This window comes from Xenopus laevis, chromosome 3L (assembly GCF_017654675.1).
Source record: "Xenopus laevis strain J_2021 chromosome 3L, Xenopus_laevis_v10.1, whole genome shotgun sequence".
NCBI classification, from domain to species: Eukaryota; Metazoa; Chordata; class Amphibia; order Anura; family Pipidae; genus Xenopus; species Xenopus laevis.
This window is the reverse complement of record NC_054375.1, coordinates 39913158-39932132: the sequence shown is the minus strand read 5'-3', so window position 1 is coordinate 39932132 and position 18975 is coordinate 39913158. Positions and strand designations below refer to the sequence as shown.

The following is an 18975-nucleotide window of genomic DNA, read 5'->3' as shown; positions in this document are numbered from 1 at the left end:
TTAGGGATGCACCGAATCCTTGTGCCTGGCCGAACCGAATCCTTAAAATCATGTGACTTTTTCGGGCACAAAACAAGGAAGTAAAAATTGTTTTAGCTGCGGCTCTATTTTTCCCTCCCCCTCACTGATTTGCATATGCAAATTAGGGTTCGGATTTGGTTACGTATTCAGTGAATCTTTCACGCAGGATTCGGCCGAATACAAAAAAGTGTGTCCGGTGCATCCCTAATTTAACTGCACTGTGTGTGCCAAAATAAAACAAAAATAATAGTGGGACATGCACATCATTTCTGATGCAGTGATTCTGTCAACCCTTAAATTCTGAATGAAGATGCTGGGATTAGGGATGGGCGAATTTGACCCATTTCATTAAAAATTCGCTGCAGGCGTAAATGTAAACAGTATTAATAATAGGATTGTTCTGCCTCAAATATAGAGTTTCATTGTGTCTCTATCCAAGGCCAGTTTATTAAGTCACATAGAAGTTCCATGATATAAAAGGTGCAAGGCCACAGGCAGAATAGACTTCTAATAACCTCATATTTTAGAACAGGGATAGCTATACATCATACACATAGGTTTCAGTGAGTCATGATACAAATGGCATCCCTATGCACTGTTTATGGCTAACATTATCAAACGCCATTTATAAGGACATAGGTTACAGGCTACTCATAACTATTGTGTATTATAATAATATAATGTATTGCATTATGGGGCTGAGACATGCTTGTGGCATAACATTGTTGCAACATTTCTGTGGGTAAATTGATAATGGATCAGTGTTAGACATTAGTAATTCAAATTATCATGATCTGCCTAAAGTAATCACGCACAGTCCAAATCAGTCCTTTCCAAAAGAATGAATAATACAGTTAAAACAAAGCAGCCATTTTCAACAACCATTTGGGGAATATTTTTCTCAGTTTCCAGATACCTAAATTGCTATCTGCATTTAAAGTAGGAGCCCAATACAAAGTACATAATCACTGTTTTAAATCAGATGCCTCCTGGCAAACGTTAGAAACTGTTACTCAGATTGCCTGTGCTGGCGCACACTAGCACACAAGAGGCCATGCCAAAAATTGCTAATGTTCACTATTACTTCTGTTTTTGCTCTTAGGTTTCTACAAGTGTATTTTAGCCAACAGTTTGTGGTAAAGAGAATTATGCTTTTATGGTTCTTTTCAATAAATTATTCTGAATGGCTTCAGAAAAACCTGCTCTAGATGACAGACAACAAATGTTTTTACACAGCGTGTCATGTCAGAGGTTTCAAACCATAGCAGAGGTGTACATCCTGAGGGAGATGCAACAGCAGCCGCAGGTTGGACATTCATAAAGCAGAAATCAAATCCAATGATGAAACGATTGTCAATTTATAACATAAAGAGAGTGATCCTTAAAGGGATTCTGTCATGATTTTTTATGATTTATTTTTTATTTCTAAATCACAGTGCAAATAATTCACTGTATAATATAAAATGATTTAATTCCTGAAACGATACGTGTATTTTTTTGTTGTAATATTGGTGTGTAGGCAGCCATCTCGGGTCATTTTGCCTGGTCGTGTACTTTCAGAAGGAGCTAGGGCTGCGCTATGGAACTGCTTTTTGAAAGGCTGTTGTTTCTCCTACTTAATGTAAAAGAAGGATGGGGAGGGGCTGATATCACACACTTGCAGCACAGCAGTAAAGAGTGACTGAAGTTTATCAGAGCACAAGTTACATGACTGGGGCACCTGAAAAACGGACAATATGTCTAGCCCCATGTCAGATTTCAAAATGAAATAAAAAAAAAGTCAGTCTGCTCTTTTGAAACATGGATTTCAGCACAGAAGTCTATTGAAATAAACATGTTTTCCCATGACAGTACCCCTTTAAAGGAGAACTAAACCCCCCTACAGCTAAAAGCCCCTCTGGGAGCCTGTAGCACTTTACTTGTACTCTTCTGCTTACCTCTCCCAGCACCTCCTCTCTCCCACTTCCTTCCTGTCAGCTCACAGAAACAACACAGACAAGATACAAGTGTACACAGCTCCCCTACATGTATACCATATTACAAGTAAATGCAATATACATTTGTATATTGATTGAACGTTTGTTTGTTAAAATGGGAAAATATGTTTAATAGAGAAACAGCTTTGGTTTGACAGATACATTTACTATGCTTGCAACTTGAATGCATCATTTTGAGACAGCTGGAGTTGTAGCCTTAGGCATTGTAGTAGCTACAACATATGGAATAAACGTTATATTGCTGGAAGTTTTCCAGCGCCACAGATGGCGATAATTTGACCATTTTACATCTAGTCATCTGGCCATAATAAGTTCCCTCCTGGTCATATAAACATTAGCTGGTGATATTCACATTTCCTTTAACCATGTCTGTAGCCCCATCATATTTTTCATGAAGCGTAATGACCATTACATCATAACATACTGCTTCGGCTCAAGTGGATCCTTAATCCCAGCGCTGTATTTGCCAAGGCCACAGGAGATGTATGGGAGAAGGAGATTAGCAGAAGTAAACATGGACAAAAAAAAAAAAAGATAATATTTTTACAGTTTGCTAATATGCCATAAATCTTTGATTAATCAACTCCATTACATGTGCACAGTGTTTTCCTTGTCTGAAAAAATGACCTTGCACCTAAAGTGTGGTTATAAAAACATTCCTAGTCAAGATACCATGGTAATTTTTGTAGAGATGAAGATTTATTAGATCTGAACTGCAATTTACCTTGACATTACTACTTGATTTGTTTGATGCAAGGCAGCATGATATATTAAAATATGTTCATAACAAGCCTGTCAAAGTATCTGAAAGGCTATAAAGCACAACGGAAAGGATTTAAAGTTAGCATGAAGCCAATGCACCCTTTAATTAAAAACATTAAAACAAATACATTTAAGAATGATAACAGTAATACAACAAATTCCCATAGGAACGTCCACATTCAAAGAATGAGCTGAGGAGAATTTACCAGGGTCACATTATTTCTACAAATAAAACTTTTAATCCATCACTCAGAGACTGCATTTCAGCCTTTATAAATTGAACAGATTTGGTACAACTTGTCTACTTGACAGCCATCTGTTTTTCTTTGTGGCATCAATCACTGTGGTTGATTTACTATACACCTGAATCACTACTGAGACCTGCAATTCCTGTCTCTACATCTCCTCCAGCCACTAGCTACAGTAAAATTAAGGTTTATCAGGACTTGAATGTATACATGGTCAAAAGCTGTCCAGATCTACCACTCCATAGCAGCCTATCAGTAGGTAGCATTTACAGGTCTGATGAAGTTTGAATAATGATGGAAAGTAGATTTGAGACTAACCTCACAAATGGTGTGCATACACCATATGAGGAGAAACCAGAGGACTATTTGTTCCCCACATATGGCAGTAGGGGGCCCATTTACTTTGCTCGAGTGAAGGAATAGAGGAAAAAAACTTTAAATTTCGACCATCGAATGGGCTATTTCGACCTTCGACTACGACTTCGAATCTAACTAAAAATCGTTTGACTATTCGACCATTCGATAGTAGAAGTACTGTCTCTTTAAACTTCGACCCCCTAGTTCGCCACCTAAAAGCTACTGAAGTCAATGTTAGCCTATGGGGAAGGTCCCCATAGGCTTAGCTATCTTTTTTTGTTGAACAAAAATCGTTCGATCGATGGATTAAAATCCTTTGAAGTCGAAGGATTTAACTTCGACAGTCAAATGTCAAATGGGCCTGGTTGTTGACTATGATAAGACCCTGGTTGATAACATTCCTAACGAGTAAACTTCAGGTGACTTCGGAAAACGAATCGCTCGAGTGCAAAACCCAGCCGGCGATTTAGATTCTAGCAGGCGGGAGGCAGTTCAGGGAGATTAGTCGCCCTGAAGAAGAGGCAATTTATCGCAAGGCGGCTGAATCTCCCTGAATCTGAGCACGTCTCTGCCCTTAAAGCTTTGAATGAAGATAAATAGTAAAAGTAATTGAAGATGAATGATGTGCAAGGCTTCTTGCAAATCTACTTTGTAACAATGAGTAGGCATTTGGTTAAAGCCTTTAACCTACATAGTTCTACTATCTAATCTAAGAAACAGACCACCGGGGGTAATATAATAAAGCTTGTAACTTTATTAATACACGTCATGCGTGGGACACATTTTCCCCTATGGAGTGGTGGATATGGACAGCTTTTGACCTATGTAGTTGGCATATTATAACAAATCTTTGTTGATTGAATTTGTTTGTCATTTTTCTGTTATGCTTATAAAGAGCAAAAAAGGTAACATTTGCAGATCTGACCTCTCCTGATGTCCCAAAAGACATACTTTTCTTCATGAAAAAACAGCTTTAAATGATGATTAGTACACTAGACAACAGGCCAGATTCAATTCAGTGAGAAAAAGTTATCTTATGGTTTATCACGTGAAAATTCATGGACAAGATTCAATTAGAGGGAAAAAAAAAAAAGTTTTCAAGCGATAAACCATGAGATATGTTTTTCTGAATTGAATTGAATCTCGTCGATGAGTTTGCACATGATAACCATTAATGTTGGAAAATGGAATACCTTTTAAATATTTTAACAGAAATGCCAACTCCTTGTATTAAGTAGATGAACGTTGCAACACGCAAATGAAAGTTTACTGCCCCTTTAACTTAAGCTTATAGATCTGCACATATTAGCTCTGATTTGGCAGATTGACAATTTGGGCCACTTTTGTAAGAGTGTGCAGCTAATTGACCTTAAATGGACATTGCATTACTGACAAATATGTGCCTACATGCCCATGAAAGAGTGGCAAAAAATGTCTAAGCAATTTGATGGCATTGACTTATGGTGATTTGTACAAAACTAGTTTTGAAGTAGGTAAATTGACAGGCCCATCTCTATTTCTCCTAAATTCATATTGCATGGTACATAATTTCTGAGGAACGTGTAACTAAATAGCCACCCAATAGCTTACTATCACTCTCCTGGGGTCTAATAAACATCTCCACTTATGTAAATGTTCTCATACAAATGTAAAACTCTGTGCCATTTATCTCACAATTTACTTCAAAGCTTCTTTTCCAAGCAAGAAAATAATAAATCCCAGGGATGCCACACTGCTTAATACTAGGTCTTTTTTCTCTTAATTGAAGGACTCTTCCACATAGGATTTCCCAAAACTGGCATAAAAAAAAACACAAATGCACAAAGGGCAGATTTGGGACAATTTAGAAAGGCTTTGGAATAGTTTCCATATGGTAGGATCATATGTGGCTGCCTGGTGAGTAGGAAGCAAGACATTTTTATTGAATTAACCCGACTCTCTTGGAGAACAGCTTGGTAGATATAGAATTCTCCCCTCATCTGTTTTACATTCGGAGCTGACAGTTGTATTTTCACTCAAATCCATTTAGTTATGAATTATGGGCCAGTCAAGATTGCTGTTTTTTTTGTTTTTTTTAGGCATTAGTTACTAGTTGGTGATACTCTCAGGATAAAAATACAACTCGTATCATACTGGTAAAAAGGAGAAAAGAAATATGCATGTGAATATATATATAGGTCTTTTTTTCAACTTCCTTCAAGGTATTTTAATGAAGATTTCCATTTTTTTTCATTTACAAAGAAAACAAGTTGATTTCCTTTTTTGAGAAGCTATTAAAGGAGAACTAAACTCCCCCAATAAGAAAAGCCCTTACCCCTACCCTAGATAGTCTCCCACCCTGCTTTCCCCCCGCATAGTTCATTACCCCTGAAAGTGTCCGGAATCCATTGCTCACATATCGGTGCAGCGGAGCTCTTGAGCTCCATGTTCCAGATCTTCAGTCTTTTTCGGGTCCTCTTCCCTTTCAGCCCTTTTGGCGGATGCGCAGTTGTTATGAACAGAAAGACTGCTCCAACTGTGCATGCGCTGATACATCACTCCTTACAGATGAAGACCGAAGAGCCGGAAGATGGGGCCCATGAGCTCCGCTACGCTTGTGAGCAATGTATTCGGGACACTTTCAGGGCGGGAAATGACTATGTGGGGGGGGGGGAAGCAGGGAGGGGGTCTACCTAGGGTAGTAGGTAAGAGCTATTTTTATTGGGGGGTTTAGTTCTCCTTTCAGCTATATATTCCTTTGTATACAATGCTTACCTCTTACTGGGAATGAAAGTTAAAAGAAACTTGTATTTTATTACCACTGCCAAAGCATGTCAGATTTTTGCATTATCATGCAATTTAACTGACAATATTTTCTTAACCTATGGATAAATGCAATCCATTTGGTCCAAATGAGACTCCTTTCATTGTAAAATTTCAGGTGCCACAGCTTTTTCTTCCTGCAGTTCTAATTCAAACAGATAGCAGCAACAAATGTAAAAAACTGAATGTGGTTGTCCAAGCTTAAGCCCAGTCTAAATCATTAAGAAACCTTGAAAGGTTGGCCGGAGTAGACCACCAAGTCATCTAAAGAAGCATCACATCAACATCTGGGGTTCAGTGATACAAAAATATATCAGCATTTCACAACTGGAGCAATTCATTCCAGTGTAGAAAATAACTGTTTGACTCATTCCTCTGCACAAACAAGATACATCAAGGAGTCAGGATTTGGATGGGAGATATTACTACTGACTTGTACTGAGCAATATCTCCCCATAGCAATAGAATAGCAGTTGACTGCTTTGGACACATTCTAATGAATAGAAACAGCTACTGAATTTGATAACTGTCTCCATTCATTCACAGTAAATAGATCCCTAAATTGTAGCATAGAGACCTAAAAAAAACACATGGTATTTATTGAATTAGTTGTTCATAAAATCATAGGTAGAAAAAAATCCTCGTATTGAATGCTTTTGTAGCAAGACTTCAAAATACAAATTTATGGAAAATCCCAAAAGTATTAGCATGATAGTCTGTTGCAGTAATGAAAATAAATACCTTGAAACCAAAGGGGCAAGTACACCGGTACAGTTCTACTGGGTCACTGTTGCACGTCCCGTTGTTCTTGCATGGATTCGAGAAACACGGATTGCACTTTGATGCGATACTCATATCTACTGGACCTGAATAGAAATATATATTTATTAATAACAAGGATTTGTAAATGCCAGGATACCTATAGTCCTACAGATAGATAGGAAAATGCTGTGATTTCATGAAGGAAATTGAAAGGGAAGTAGGACCTTTAAAAACTTGCCCTGGGATTTAACTAAAGTAATTGCAATAATTATGTTTCAACAATAATTATATGCACAGAAGACATCATATATATCAACGTATAACACACTTTACTAAGTTTGAAGGGTATATAGTGTGGCTAAATGTAAATGGTAATTACAAGTGCAAATCAACAAATAGCGCTCATCAAACTAAAATGTTTTTATTTTGAATATGTTTTATTACAGTCAAACCTGCAGCGACACACAGACAAACTGATTGAAGGACACTTTATCCATTATTAATGGGGACTTTAGAATTATCTTTTTTGTATGATGTAGATAGTGAAATTCTTAGACGGTTTTGCATCTAGTTGTCATTCTTTAAGTTTAATTTATTTTAAATGAATTCTGTTTCTGTTCATCATTTTGGAATGTAACCAGCTACCTGGTTGTTAGGGTGCACTTTTCCCTAGCAACTAGCCAGTGAGATTGGAACAGATGTAATGAACTGTTGTAAATCTACATACATATACAGGTATGGGACCTGTTATCCAGAATGCCTGAGACCAGGGGTTTTCTGGATAACGGAACTTTCCGTGATTTTGTATCTTCATACCTTAAGTCTACTAGAAAATCATGTAAACATTAATTAAATCCAATAGGCTGGTTTTGTTTCCAATAAGGATTAATTATATCTTAGTTTGGATCAAGTACCAATTACTGTTTTATTATTACAGAGAAAAAGGAAATCATTTTTAAAAATGTGGATTATTTGGATAAAATAAGAGTCTATGGGAGACGGCCATTCCGTAATTCTGAGCTTTCTGGATAACGGGTTTGTTGATAACGGATCCCATACCTGTATTTAGAAATTACACACCTCTTTTTCCTTTAAAAACATTTCCTCAGCTCCATTGAATTGACTGGGTTATACCAGTGATGTAAAATAATTGTGTGTGTTCTGGTTCTGGAGTAAATCTACCATATTACACTTTATTATAATATTAAATTATATAGGGGGTTAACAATCCTGAAGGTATAGTTCTACTGTAATAATTGTGCTGCCACTTCTTTAGGTTGCTTCAGGCGGATATAAATCTGGTTGAAGAATGATTAAACCTGGTGCACGGAGCAATGAGAGAATTACCTCGTTATTTTCCACTCACACTTGACAGAATAAATGTAAACACTTTTAATAAGCAATATAATTACATTTTAATTCTGTGAGATATTAATGTTTAATAAATGAAAATGCAGACTGCTAAACACATCGCCTCAGTTGGATATGCCACTTTGCATTTGTCATGTTATTAAATATAAATAGTCCCATCAATATCTCTTTAACTGCAAAATGTAAACCTGCTTAATTACGAATGCCGCTAATGATCAGAGCCATTTGTTTATGGCCTGCTAATATGAAGCAATAGAAAAACAGATTGTCGTTATATATTTATTTCTATGCAAATAGAAGCATATTTGCTCTTTTGGATTTCTCAAAATAAGGAAGTTTTTCCTTTTTTTGGGAAAGGCTCTTGAAGGTCAGAATTCAACACTGACAGTATCCATAATTGAAATGAATGGCATGTATCCCAGCACTGGCTGTGCTGTCATTTAGGATAGTTGCTATTTTATATTTCAATGTAATCTCTTTTTTTTAACAACCATGCAGTGCAGTTTTATCAGATATTTCCATACAAGGATGTATGGCCAAAGTGAGTTTAATTATATTTCTGATGCTGGCTCCCAACCCCATACCTCTCTGTATCACAAAAACCTTAAGTGGAAAATATAACACAATCTTATGATTAGTACAGGTATGCGATCTGTTATTTACCCGGAAACCCGTTTATTCAGAAAGCTTTGAATTACGGAAAGTGTCACATTTTATGCAGAAAATCTAAATTTTTAAAAATTATTTCCTTTTTCTCTGTAATATTAAAACAGTACCTTCTACTGGGTCCAGGGGTTTTCTGGATAACTGATCTTTCCGCAATTTCGATCTTTATACCTTAAAGGAGAATTCAACCCATTTGTAAAAAAACAAGTACCCCCCACCCCAGGTAGACCTCCCCCCAGGCTAACTGTCCCCCGGGGAAATGCCCCATACTTTATACTTACCCCTTCCATCTTCCGGGTCCTCGGTAAGCTGACTGGGAGATTGCCAATTTCTGTGTAATTCCCACGCATGCGCAGTTGTCGCAAACCGGCTCCAACTGCGCATGCGCCGAAATACCGATCTCCCAGTCAGCTTACCGAGTACACGGAAGACGGACACGTGAAACTCCGCTGGCAGAATCTGCACCGAGGGGTAAGTATAAAGTATGGGGCATTTTCCCGGGGGGCAGTTAGCCTGGGGTGGGGGGTACTCGGTTTTTTACAAATGGGTTGAATTCTTCTTTAAGGAGAAAATCATGTAGACATTAAATAAACCCAATAAGCTGGTTTTGCCTCCAATAGGGATGCATTAAAGTATATCTTAGTTTGGATCAAGGTACTGTTTTACTAGTACAGGAAAAATGTAAAATATTTGAACAAAATGGAGTCTATTTCCGTGATAATGGGTTTCCAGATAACGGGTTCCATACCTGTACTTATTCTGGGCACCTGATGCTAAACATACACAGTATTAATCTTAAATAACATGTATATAGTCAAAGTAAAGAAAACGATGGACTGCTACTAAGTTTAACAGATATAATGGAGGCCTGGATCCTTTTAGGGCCATGGCACATGCTGTCTTCTTATTTTACCTAAGGGTGGAGATTGTAATGCTTTGAACTGACATCTCCACTTGAAAATCTGCTCTGTTTTTGAGTGCCTCTGTCCGTGAGTGCTATATATATATTTTTTTACAAATATATATATATATATATATATATATATATATATATATATATATATATATATATATAAATATAATTTAAATATAATTATATATAATTATATAAAATATAATTAAATATAATAATAATTTCCGTTTCATAAGAGTTCCTCTTCCAGTTTACTTTTATGTATTGTTCCATGAAGCTGAATCCAACTCTAATGATGAATAAACTATATGGTACGTGAAAAAGGTTTTGTTCTATGCTTGGAATTCTAATTTGCACGGCACTGCCAGAATTTTCTGCAGGGTTATGGCTAAATATTTTTTCAGTCCATTCCAGCTTGTATTATCTGTTTATGTTACCTAATTAGTGTAAAATATTAACCCACTAAGTAATAAGTGTTAAAGAAAGACTTCTAGAATGTTTTCTTGGGGGTCATCTATCTTCAAATATAAGGCCATGGAATTGTCACACCTGAAGGGTTTTTCTCCCTGATATTATTCCCATTACATTTTCCCACCCCTGCCAAAACATGACAATATTGCAAAAATAGATGCGGTTTTGCCTTAGATGACTATGTAAGTTTTATTAAGATCCGAATATAAAAAGCATGAACAAATAAAGTGTAACAAATCCAAATACAAACATGAAAAACATGAAATTCCTTGTTTACTAAATATTTTACAATTTGCTAAGGATAGCTCCCATTTACTTCTTCATGACCTCAACAGCTTTTGGATGGCATTGTTTTTTGGTGGTTTTCCCACTTAATAAATATCAAAAACATTTGTGTTTTAAAGTAGAATTCAACCCTGTAGAAAAAAACTCTGTACCCCCCACCCCATGTAGACCCCCCTCTCTCCACCCCCAGCCTTAGTGCCCCCCAGGGAAATGCGCCATACTTTATACTTACCCCTCCTCGTAGATTCTGGCATCGGACTTCACAGCAGCCATCTTCCGTGTCTTCTTCTGGCGCTTCGGCAATTTCCATCCAATTCGGCGCACGCAGTTGTCCAAACCGGTAAACTGCTCCAACTGCACATGCGCCGACATACCGTTCTCCCAGTCAGCTTACTGAGGACCCGGAAGATGGATGCCGTGAAGTCCGATGCCAGAATCTGCGACGAGGGGTAAGTATAAAGTATAGGGCATTTCCCCGTGGGGGCACTTGGGCTGTAGGGAGGGGGGTCTATGTGGGGTGGCGGGTACGGGGTTTTTTTCTACAGGGTTGAATTCTCCTTTAAAACCATTTTTCACATGCCAGATTTTTAGTGAAGTTTGAATTGTGGAAAAAAAAAAAAACCGTTAATAAATGGGCCCCACTCAACTCCTCAGTTTAATATGGTGTAGTTATTTGCCTCATATGGATTTTAATGCCAGTTCAATTAAACCATTTGCAACTGTAGTTCGAAGCCATTCATCAGACTCCACATTTCCATGTTGGTTTAATCATCAGTGGAAGGAGAAAGCAGAGGCAGCTCCTATTATAATAACTTGTCTGGTGCTACTTCCAAAGAGATGGACTTTCTACAGACACACATTTCATTTCCTGCACGAGAGTCAGCTACCATAAAATATAAATAAAGTAATTGCAATTTATTCTTAGGCAAACAACAAGAATGACCTGTATAAAGTATGATTTAGGAGGTATGTCAGGAGTGGAGGGAAAGCCTTCTACACTTTTCTGCCAGGTTCCCTTTGAAACACTTTCTACTGCACGGCATTCACCTGTGTGTTTTGACTATAAAAATCTGTTTCAATATATTTCAATTCCCATTTGAACATTACTCGTTTAATAAATATGGCTGCCAAGCCCTGCCTATGTGAAGAATACTTAATTAACAGACTTTTACTTTACTAGTAGATGTTCTGCAATACAGAGCAGTTTTAGTGGGTACATTGAACTTGGTTGCACAAGGGAACCAGACTCTGTTCTGCAAAATATAGATCAAAGCGGACATGTATTTTGATGATCATCTTATTTGGTGGGTTATAGAATGGGCAAGCTTGGGAATAGCAGGTTACAGGGACTAAACAAGGGAAGACATGTACTTTAGGTTGCACCCTAAGGCACAGCTCATTGCACTCCTAGAATGGAACACAAAGAACTGAGCCTTGTTCTTGAAACAGTGCTGCCTGCATTTGGCACTACTGTATTTAAAAAAAGGCGCGTGGATGTCCCTGGGACACACTTAGCTGTGCATCATTCAGCAGCAAATGTCATTAGACGTCTGTCTTATGTCTTCAAGGCGGCTATCTAATTGGTTCAATGACTCTTCTTTTAAACCAGAGCAAGGTGCAGAGTACAGCCACTGCCCTAGGCATGAGTACTCCGGGCCAATAAAAAATGCACCCTAATATGCTTTAAAACGAATGAAACTTATTTTAACCCCAGCATACTCAGTCAGTGTTAGAGAATGTATCCCAAGGTGTTTTATTTGCATTCCAACACACAGCAAAGCAATTGCTACAGGATTACAGGCAATGGTCACTCTGCTCTTTTTTTACGTGAGTGCCATACATTCTATGACCTTCTATAGCGCTAAAAAGTTCAAAGGATTTAATCTGTCTGCACACAAATATACAGATATGGGACCAAAATGCTCACGATCTGCAAAATATTCACAATCTGGAGTTTTCCGGATTATTATGTTTGAAACCAACAGTCTACTAGAAAATCATGTAAACGTTAAATAAACCCAATAGGCTGGTTTTGCCTCCAATAAGGATTAATTATATCTTAGTTGGGAGCAAGTACAACGTATTGTTTTATTATTACAGAGAAAAGGAAATCATTTTTAAAAATGTGGATTATTTTGATAAAATGGAGTCTATGGGAGATGGCCTTCCCCTAATTTGGAGCTTTCTGGAAATGGGTTTCCAGATAACAGATCCCATACCTGTATCTAATACGTCTGTGGTATGTTAAATTATAACAGATTTGCTTTAGTCAATTGTATGTTTAGGTTATAGGACATTAATGGCACAATACAAGGCTAATTGGTAAGTAATACAGATTCTCATTACAAGGCAGCTCAGAAACCAGAATGTAATAATCAGCCCTGCAGCATAAGCTTCTGTGACACATGGACCTCTGTTCTGAGCATGTGTCGTGTCATTGACACAACAAAATCCAAAACAGGGAGCTTCTGTGCACAGCTTTGAAAGGCTGGATCATTGCTGAACCTATGGGCTGGTGCAGAAAGTTCAGAATATAAAAGACAGGTACATTATTAGAAGGCATTAGATGAACTTGGCTCCTTATTGAAAATCCTGCTTTTGCAGCTTTAAAGCGGTTGTTCACCTTTAAATTAACCTTTAGTATGATGTAGGAAGTTATATCCTGTGAAAATGTGCAATTGCTTTTCATTTTTTATTATTTGTGGGGTTTTTTCAGCAGCTCTCCAGTTTGCAATGTCAGCAGCTATCTGATTGCTAGGGTCTTGTTTACCTTAGCAACCAGGCAGAAGTTTGAATGAGAGACCGGAATATGAATAGGAGAGGGTCTGAATAGAAAGTAACAATAATAATACAATTGTAAGCTCACAGAGCCATAGCACTTTAGTTGCTGGGGTCAGTGACCCCCATTTGAAAGGCCAAAAGATGCAGAAAAGGAAGGCAAATAACGGAAAAACGATAAGAAAAAAATAATGAAGACCAAATGCAAAGTTGCTAGTCATTCCATAACATTAAACGTTAACTTAAAGGTGACCCACCCCTTTAGTTCCCTGTGGAAGAAAACAGCACATGGATGGCATTTATGTATGAAAGTATTAGAAATGCAACTTTTTCATTATTTCTTGCTAGAGATACCACAGGTAGCAAAATAAAAACACACTTGCTGCATTGTTACATTCAGCATAGTACATTAGCCCCAGGTACCCTTCATACCTTTGCACTGAAATTTCTGGGTTGGAGTAGTCAGTAACAGTCTATCGGCCATATCTTCAGGCCCACTGCATCGGGCTATGCCTGGCTCTTTGTATCCCGCCTTCACCCACTCAGACAACCAACGCAAATTACAGTCGCAATATAAGGGGTTTGTACCGAGTGCACTGGAAAGAAAGAATCACATTAATTAGCGCATGTGATTTATTTCATATTAACGGCACAAGCGAATCACTGTCTATATGTTCTGTAACGATTCCCAAGGCAACATTATGTGCAAATCCCACTCCCAATCAACAGCAGTTTTTGTTTAACCTCTTCTCAATTTGCTAGAAGTTAAAATAAAGTAATAAAAAGACAAAAAGGTCAGCAGCGGTGTTACTAATAATTACTTGATGTTTCCTTCTTATTGTCCTGATAATGGCAATAGCTCCCATTATCTCCGGAACAAAAAAAAGGGCAATGACAATTCAAACAGCCGCATCTAATGTAATTAAATGTTGTTCTGCAGAGGAACTGTGTATGGAAATAGCCCCCTCCCAGTTTATAATAAGGAAGAGAAAAAATAAAAGCAGTGTATAAAACCAGATTGAAGCCATTATGTTTTCACATGGGTTTGTTCTAGGAATTGAGAGTGGTCTTTAATATTTAAAAAGGTTCCAACCTTCGGAGAAATTGCAGTGACAGGGCTGTCAGCTCTTATTTGTAAACACCGGTGCATGGCACAAACCCAGCGTTTCCTACAAGCGTTCACCAGTACGGGAGAACTGTGGCGTTAGCAGGAATACTCAAGGAGTTATAAAAATAGCCAGCTGCTTGTTCAACTGAATGAAAACTATGAAAAATATTCTCTTATAAGTAGAAAGATTTTTTTTTTAAACATATACAGGTATGGGATCTGTTATACGGAAACCCATTATCCAGAATGCTCCGAATTAAGGAAAGGCTGTTTTAAAAATGATTTCCTTTTTCCTATGTTATAATAAAACAGTAGCTTGTACTTGATCCCAACTGAGATATAATTAAGCCTTACTGAAGGAAATCCACCCTACTTAATTTTCTAATGTTTACATGATTTTCTAGTAGACTCAAGGTATGAGGATCCAAAATCCGTAATCCAAAAAAAACCCCATTCTGGATAACAGGTCCCATACCTGTACTGGAATCTTAAATAGCCTATAACCCATTTAAAGGCAAAAGAACAAAAATCACTGGGTGGTGTGCCAATTTTTTAGGCACCGCCTGGGCCAAACATATGGCCTGTGCCTAGAACTGCAGCTTTAAGGGGAACGGCCCTTGGGTGCCTATATAAAAAAATGTAAAAAAGAAAGAAAAAATATGTTTCAGTTCTAGTCCCTGCTGGAGACCTTGCTATCTAAATCAAGTGGAGAGCTAGAGAGGAGAAGGGTACCACAGTCTTCGACAGGCACACCACGTTAGAAGTGACATCACACTGTTGCAGAAGTGACATCATACTCATGCACAGTTTGGCATTGAGGGGCTTGTAGGTCTGGTGCCTAAGATGTCACCCAGACCAATATCCACCATGGGCATCCCCCCCCCCAGAGACTAATACTGCTGCCCTTGTACCTCGGAGCGTCTCTTTTTGTGCATTTGAGGTTAATTCACAACTTCTTTTGTCGTTTAGGTATCCCTTAAATGGCTCTGGGCAGGGTGCATATGCAGTAGTTTACTATACTATGCATGGGCCCAACTCAAACTGGTACAACGGGTTCCTGGCAGAAGACTAAACATGGTGGCTCTACAAAATACTACCCCAGGTGTTTAGCGTTAAAACAACTTAATAAATATTATGTTGATTGATACTCATGTTGCAAGTGGTAATATCGAAAAACAATCACCAAGCATCAACATATATAGGCAAGAACATGCCTTTTAGTGCTGACTAATTACTAAGGATTGCTGGTCTCTGCACTAAGCAGCCAATTAAAAATCAGCATCAGAAGGTGCAGTAGAACCTTGTCCTTACCATCTGCCGTAGCGCAGCCAGTAAGGACAGGGTCTAATTGTGGGCTGAGCCTCCTGATGCTCCGTACCTTGTACGTCTGAATGACATGCACGTTTGGGAGGTGGGTACCCCTAATTTCCTTTCCCCACCCCTCTTAGATAGAGTGCAGCCTAACTCAGATGACAGGTCTCTGTGCTCCAAAATGGAAAGCAGATGCCTGCACCTAATTTTCAAATATGGTTCTGGTTTATTCTTTGAAGGTGATCTTTACCCAAAAACTGCTGAAAGGGTTTAAGGGGGTGAAAAACCAAAAAGCACTTTTGCAATTTTCATTTGTTTTCTATTTTTAGTGTTTTCTGAGATCTTAGCAGTTGAAGACTTGGCACAACAGCTCTCTTTGAAGGTCAATGGTGTCTATGTGCACCCTATATTAAGTTAATCCCAGGGTTATTATACTTCTTTGTTATTATTCTTTATATAGCAGTAGAGTCAAGTCAGGTAGTATTGGTACTTGAGGCACACATTGGCCTGGTACCTTACCTGCCATTTTGCTAACAGGTGGTTACTCACAACTTCTGTCCACCCCATCCCTACTCAGCCCTCTTAAACCACAGTCTGCCATTGCTGAATGGTATCCCCCCTTCAGTTTCCACTCGCTACCCCTACTTACTTACTCTCTTCTGATTTCGACCCCAACCCACTGTCACTGCCAAGTCATGTGCCTTGCTTCCATACCCTATTTCCAGCCCTGTATAGTGCGGACATATGCCACATAGCTTTACCAAGATTATACAGCATTCACATGAAACTGCCCCAGTAGAGTTTACAATCTAAGATCCCAATCACTGACACAGACCATGAATTTTGCATTTATAGCAGCAGCTTTATTTGCCACTGACACAGTTAGACGACAGAAAAGATGCCTTTAATTCAGACTTAGGCAAACACGATCATTGCACTGTAAGGAGTTTGTTTTTTGAATACCACTGATTAGTGCACAAAAAACTTTGCCGAAAGTTCAGTGGTTGAATCGGCAGCTATATATATATATATATATATATATATATATATATATATATATATATATATATATATATATATAATAAAATCTAACTCAGCATTTTACATGATTTTCCCTTGCAGAACTTGACAAAAAACATACTCATGCTGTCCCGGATAATCTTCCCTTGAAAGAGATCGATGTCCTTTGCAATAAATAGGGAAACAGCCAAACTGCTGGCTGAATCTTTATCCAAATATATCAGAGCCCTGGAGTCCAACCGGGCCATAGAGAACAGCCTGTATATTTGCTTTTGATTCGGCAAATCCATGGAGATAAGACAAGTTACTTACAGATGTGACAGTGAAGTGAGGTCGCTGAAGGAGCCGTCAGGAACCGTTGAAATATCATTGCCATGAAGTGTTCTAAGGATGCAAAAACAATACTTTAGTGTGATTTTTTTGGAAACAACATTTTAACATTTTTAAATCACAGGTTTCCTGATTTTAAACACCATTAAAGTGCATATTTCCAGCCACTGTTGTAAAGTCCTCTGTTATTTCTTATATTTTATAACCGATTTCTATAGATATAATAACAATGGAATACAGTTGTTTCTCTTTTATGATCTACAACACTTTGATGAACTATCACTAGTTAGTGTTGTTAGGACATTTGGGACCCTGTCCTTATATAAATTGCTACCCTTGACTTTTGCTCGGTGTATATGGAAAAGGCCATGTAGGTGGACTGCTGCTTGAACCCATTTTCTAACAGATTTGCACACATTCTCCAAAACAACAAGAGCGATACCAGAGCTGTTTTGCTGATACTTTCATTTTTCAGTGACAACAACAATTTTTCCTCCTCTCCTCTCCAGAGAATTGATTTTTTAATAACAATATAGATGACGTGCGGCAAGACACTACACTCTGCCGGACCAATATAAATTCAATCTGTATCCGCCATTTAAAATGAAGGAGAGATGGATTCTGACTGGTGCAATATTCCGCAGGACAGTCATGAGTGTCCATGTTGAAGAGACTGGGGGGGGGGTAACGTGTGCATATGGAATACAATGTGATTGCTAGGACTCGAGAGACAACTGTAATGCACCATAAATATCAGGAGCATTTGGAGCTGGAATGATTTGCTTCTGACCTCTAAATCTATATTAAGATTGAACCTATTTGCCTTAAGCTGCTTCCCAGTGCAGAACAACGTCTCTCTGCAATCATATATCTGTACTACGAACATTTATAAAGGTGCCGTTCACCTTTAAATTAACTTTTAGTGTGATTTAGAGAGTCATTATTTCGCTATTATCTAGTTAGCAGTTTCAGAAATCTGGTTGCTAAGGTCCAACTTACCCTAGCAACCATGCAAGTTTTTGAATAAGATACTGGAATATTAATAGGTGAAGCCCTGAATAAAAAGCGAGTAATACAAAGTAGCAAACAAAATACATTTTTGTAGGCATTTGTTTTTGCCATTCTATAACAGACTAAAAGTTACCTTAAAGGTGAACTACCCCATTTTTTATCTTAATTGCAGATGTGTATGATATAATTCAGCAACATACTGCTAACAGACCCACAAAAACCGCCGGTAATTTCTTGCTACTAAAGTCTGGTAAATGTTTTCACATTCTACGACAAATTATACAGAGGAATGTATAAATCAGCTCTATTGCAAAAGAAATGGCCCAAAACTGTTTACTCCCCGATCGAACTGATTTTTGCAGTTTGTTTACCGGAGTGTGTAAATCATGATTATACAATAACGAGAGGCAGATTTATGAGATTGTTTTTCCCGTGTGAAACTGTTGTAATTTAACATGTTCCCATAATTTTTTCACATTCATGAAAAGTCAAGAATATATATATTTTTTTACCAGAAAAAAAAATCCCACTTCCCCATGGGTTTTAACAGTTATTATTCCCCAGACTTGAAAAAACTAATTTTTAAAGCAATAACTTATGCCAACCTAAATCATGTAGCTATTTTATCAAATATTCAAACCAACAGGGTTCAGCTTACTGTATCTCTGCTTACTGTATCTCTGCATACTGTATCTCTGCTTACTGTATCACTGCATACTGTATCACTGCTTACTGTATCTCTGCTTACTGTATCTCTGCTTA

General features: G+C 37.9%; 1 protein-coding gene across 1 annotated transcript in view; it reads right to left on the bottom strand.

Annotated features, from left to right (window-relative positions):
• Positions 1–18975, bottom strand: part of LOC108710233 (slit homolog 3 protein) — a 406008-nt gene that overhangs the window by 24482 nt on the left and 362551 nt on the right. Inside the window, exons 24-26 of the mRNA XM_041586150.1 lie at positions 17185–17256; positions 13866–14029; positions 6929–7053 (exon numbers count right to left, since the gene is read on the bottom strand). Coding sequence (XP_041442084.1) covers positions 6929–7053; positions 13866–14029; positions 17185–17256 — 361 coding nt within the window. The remainder of the gene's footprint in view (positions 1–6928; positions 7054–13865; positions 14030–17184; positions 17257–18975) is intronic.